The following is a 4,665-nucleotide window of genomic DNA, read 5'->3' as shown; positions in this document are numbered from 1 at the left end:
TTATTTTTCGCAACTTTCCGCATATTTCGCAATTTCCCGCAATTTCACCGCCTAAAATCACATAAAAACCCCGCATGTTTAATCGCATAATCAAGGATTTTAGCCCAGATAATCAAGGATTTTTGCCCGCGTTTTTCTGGAAGGTCTATGATGAGTTTATGGTAACTCCTCTGCCAATAGGCTCTGTTTTTCAGCAGGATAACAAAGAGACTGTATATTATGGGCAAAGGAAGAACCGGTTAAGTTCAGTGTTGATGTGAAGCGTCTGTGGTTTTCTATCCTGCTTTAAAAATGGGTTCAGACATTTTCCGACCTACAATTAGTTTTCTTCGTTCCAATTCAGGGACCTCTTTATTGCAATTGTTGCATTTAGCTTGGTTGTGTTTATACAGTAACATTGTAGAGAAGTCCAAAAGTTCTAAACTAATGCCAAGCTGTTCTCTTATGAGGAATTTCAAAAATATTTGCTAAAGAAAAAAACAACACTTCCTTCTCTTTTGTTTATCTACTTCCTAATTGAGCATTAGCAGAGTGTACTGGTAACAGAGCTTGTAGGGAAGGTGAACTCAGGCCACTGATTGTCAGCTGTGTTCACATGTGCCCAAACAAACCAACCTAAATGCTCCAGGTTCTAAAACTGGGTTAACGGTGTGAAGATCAGTCTTTAAAAGTGACACTACTGGATGATTGTGATATAAATCGGGGGAATGATGCGCCTCACACTGTCGCATCTGATGTATCACACAAGAAGATATCAGCGTGAATGAGGTAATCATGACAGTATACATGATACTGCATGTCGAGGGGAAATTAGCCATTGCTTTTTATGCCTGTAACGCTGATTCCCTCCCTTCCTGCATCTGCTTCACTGCCCCCTTGGGCGTCACTGTTTTTCTTTCTGTTTCCCACATACTGTTCTCCTAACACATTGAGCACAACAGAGCCTCCCACAGCGATGCAACTTCAGTAATGACAGCAGTCTGACGGGAGAAGAGATGTTCTGTTCTCTGTGTGATTGCTCAGCTTTTATTTATCATTATTGGTAACAGCAGGGTGGCTGTCCCAGAAGAGAACCAAAATGTCACAGTGATACATTGCTACTGACAGTAATGACAATAGATCTTAAAGTGAGACTGTGTAACTTTGAAAGAAAATATTCTCCTACATTGATTCACAAATAAAAACATGCACTCACTCTACATAGAACTACAAAGTTTCCCGACGAGACATTTTGACTGTGTGACTGCGTGTCCTGACGATTATATTGCCAGTGCTAAGTAGGTATTGATAGCAGTGGTTGGCTTGTTGCTTTCTGGGGATTTTATTTTGAAAAACAAAGCTCAACCTAAGCCTCCTCCTGATTGAGTTCATTTCTGAGGCTCAAATTTGGAAAAAACAAGCCTCATCCTTTGCTTCCTGTTAGGATGTAGTAACTCTATGGCGTGTGAGTTAGAGGGGGAGCGAGACAAAATGAGAGTCTGATTGGAGGTTATTTTCCGAAAAAGGGGGTGTGATACTGAAAGTCTGAAAACAACGTGTGTTTGGTATTCGTTTGTTTATCTGTGTGTCTGAAATTATTCTCCAGAGAGTTATTGATCTTAAAGGATGAGATGATTGGTGCTTTTTCTGACACACATCGACTTCATTCAAGATTGTCACATGATTGGATGTCATTTGTCTGTGCCCTGATCTTCCTTTGAACAGATGTACCATATTGTGTCCTTTTGTTCTTGTCTTTCTTTTGCAGTCAGTGTAAGTGCAGAGCTTAGAATGGTGAAATACAGTACTCACATTGACCAAAACTTAAAGTGGACCTATTATGCTATATTGGAAAAATATATTGTAGGGCCATACCTATAAAAAACATGTCTGTGAAGTTTTTTGCTTAAAATACCAAACAGTTCACCCATTGTAGCCATGCCTCATACTGCTCATACCCCTCTTTTGAAGCCCTGTTAGAGAAATGCGGATTTTGGGTCCTTAGCTTGAAAATAAATAAATAAGAGGGGGCGGAGCTAATGCCTATAAGAATTCTACCGGAGATAAAGCTAAATTCTGCTGTGATACAACGCCATCCTGCTCTAAACGACATCAAGGATTATTTCTGAAACAGTATGGATCTCAAATGCTTTTTCTCTTGCGGGTTTATCACAAGGGGAGTTCTTTTTTTATTTCCTGCTTTTTAAACACATGTGCTCTACAGTACAGGTTAGCTCTGAGTGTTAGCGAGGCTTGCTAATGTAAACAAAGACGAGATTATGTCCAAAACACGTCAGGCATCGTTTCTGATAGCAACTTTCTGTGGGTCCGCTGCCGATTTGACATCATATCGGCAGCAAATCTGTATCCGCTCGTTGTACCCCTGTTTTTAAAAGATTTGGGTACGGAGGAAAAGAGAGGGTTTTTTTTTCTGACGCTGCGTGAGTTCCCTGACACACCGGGGACACATTCATGTATAAAAGACATCACAAAGTGCATTTTGCATGATAGGTCCCCTTTAATGTAAAAGAAACAGGAAAGGAACTAAATTACACGTGAAAAATATGTGATACTGTACTATAAGTGTGAATCTCTTTTTACTTTCTTCGGTTAATTTGTTCTGTTTTTAATTCAGCAGCTGAACCTATATGTTCATAAAACAGTGTGTGTGAGCTTAACTGTGTGTATTAAACTAAAACGGAGCATTTTCTGTCAGCTCAGATTTTATTTCTGCTTTTTAAACTGTAGTATGTGCTCATGTGTTTCAGTGTTGGTGTTTGGGCTGCTGCCTGAGTATGCTTCATGAAAGGCAGGTTTTCCTATCAATTCAATCTCTGAGCAGAGGACACATGTCTGATACTAAATATCTTGGTGTCCTCTTTTCTAAGGTCACATTGTTCAGTTGTCTTACATAATACACTTAAATGGAGAGTAATCTGGTTACATTACTTTTATATTTTGATAACATAATTTTTACAGGTACATGTAATTGTAACGCAATGTATTTTAAAGTAACCCTCATAAACCCAGGTGATCAAAGACCTTATATCTTCACATAGTAATCTATGGTGGGCATAGTTATGGTAGACAGCTTACAGTAAAGACAGGACACATTGTAAGAAAGAAGTCTCTGAGGTCTAACCCCACCCACAAATCATACTGTTCTGTTCATGTTTGCATTTACATTCTTCTATTACTTTACAGAAGAGAAAATAAGTAGGGAAAGTGCTTACTTGTATGGCGTCCTCGATAAATACTGCAGCTTGTTGGAGGTAGAGCTCCTCATCACCTGTGGACAGTGAGACAGATGTAAGCAGCAGCACCATCTGAACGGGGTCTCAGACGCAGGAGTAACAGACAGCTTTACATATCTGAGAGATATTCTGAGCAATGTGGTCTTTACTCTCCAGAAACTGCTGGAACAGCTTAACATGTCCTCTGACTGAAGCAGACAGCAGGAACTGTCTTGGGAATATTGTTGACCGAGGAACTGGTTGGATTTGGAGCCGGAAGATCCAGACTGGGAAAAACAGGAACTGAGATACACAGAATGCTTTGACAAAGGTGTGGCTTATTTTACAAACTCTAGTCAAACAAAAGTCTGAACAGAGAACAGAATGTTGAACTAATGTAAATGCAGATAAATAAAGAAGCCTAGATCTCATTTTGTGCCAACTAAAGACTGAAGTATTTTTCAGCCGAGGCTGAATCATAATTACAGTGGGGCAAAAAAGTATTTAGTCAGCCACCAATTGTGCAAGTTCTCCCACTTAAAAAGATGAGAGAGGCCTGTAATTTTCATCCTAGGTACACTTCAACTATGAGAGACAGAATGGGGGGAAATAATCCAGGAAATCACATTGTAGGATTTTTAATGAATTAATTGGTAAATTCCTCGGTAAAATAAGTATTTGGTCACCTACAAACAAACAAGATTTCTGGCTCTCACAGACCTGTAACTTCTTCTTTAAGAGCCTCCTCTGTCCTCCACTTGTTAACTGTATTAATGGCACCTGTTTGAACTCGTTATCAGCTAAATGTACTCAAATGTCAAAANTTTCTCAAGTGCTTAAGACCCCGTTTACACGAGGACGATACGGGTTGTATGTTACGGCCTCGTGTAAACAAAAGGGCTATACGCAAGAGAAACTATGCGGATACAACCCGTATCGTCCTCGTGTAAACGGGGTCTTAAGCACTTGAGAAATATCCTGGCGACTTGTTTCTCTTTCACTGACTCCTATCACTGCTCATTTCTCCTTCTTCTTCTTACATTTGCAGAGTTTGGCCGACGTGTGAAAGAGAGAATGCACCACAACATCCCACACCGTTTCACTGTGGGCCTCAACATGAGGGCTGCCAAGTGCACCGTCTGCCTGGACACTGTTCACTTCGGACGGCAGGCTGCCACTTGTCTAGGTTTGTTTTCTTGCACTGTAGCTGGCAGCACTGAATACCAAAATATTTCAGAGGACAAATGATCTTTGAGACGGAACTTTCTGATATTTAAAGTGGGGTTGTATCGGCTACTTATCCATAGTCATTGACTAACGCACAGAGGGATATTTTCATCATTTTACCTTGTGGTCAGACGGCCTTTCTGAAAGGGAATTGAAACCGTTATCTATGCATTATTCAAAGCAACCAGACTTCCTTTGACAAAAACAGTATTTTAGACGTTTCTGA

At 40.1% G+C, this 4,665-nt stretch overlaps 1 protein-coding gene across 1 annotated transcript in view; it reads left to right on the top strand.

The window, feature by feature from the left end:
* The window catches only part of cita (citron rho-interacting serine/threonine kinase a), a 121,082-nt gene that overhangs the window by 97,678 nt on the left and 18,739 nt on the right, over positions 1–4,665 (top strand). The window contains exon 20 of the mRNA XM_010794583.1: positions 4,261–4,398. Within this exon, the coding sequence (XP_010792885.1) occupies positions 4,261–4,398 (138 nt within the window). The remainder of the gene's footprint in view (positions 1–4,260; positions 4,399–4,665) is intronic.

This window comes from Notothenia coriiceps, unplaced genomic scaffold (assembly GCF_000735185.1).
Source record: "Notothenia coriiceps isolate Sejong01 unplaced genomic scaffold, NC01 NC01_scaffold00002072, whole genome shotgun sequence".
Classification (NCBI taxonomy): domain Eukaryota; kingdom Metazoa; phylum Chordata; class Actinopteri; order Perciformes; family Nototheniidae; genus Notothenia; species Notothenia coriiceps.
Note: the sequence above shows the minus strand (reverse complement) of the source record. Positions and strands in the feature narration are given on the sequence as shown.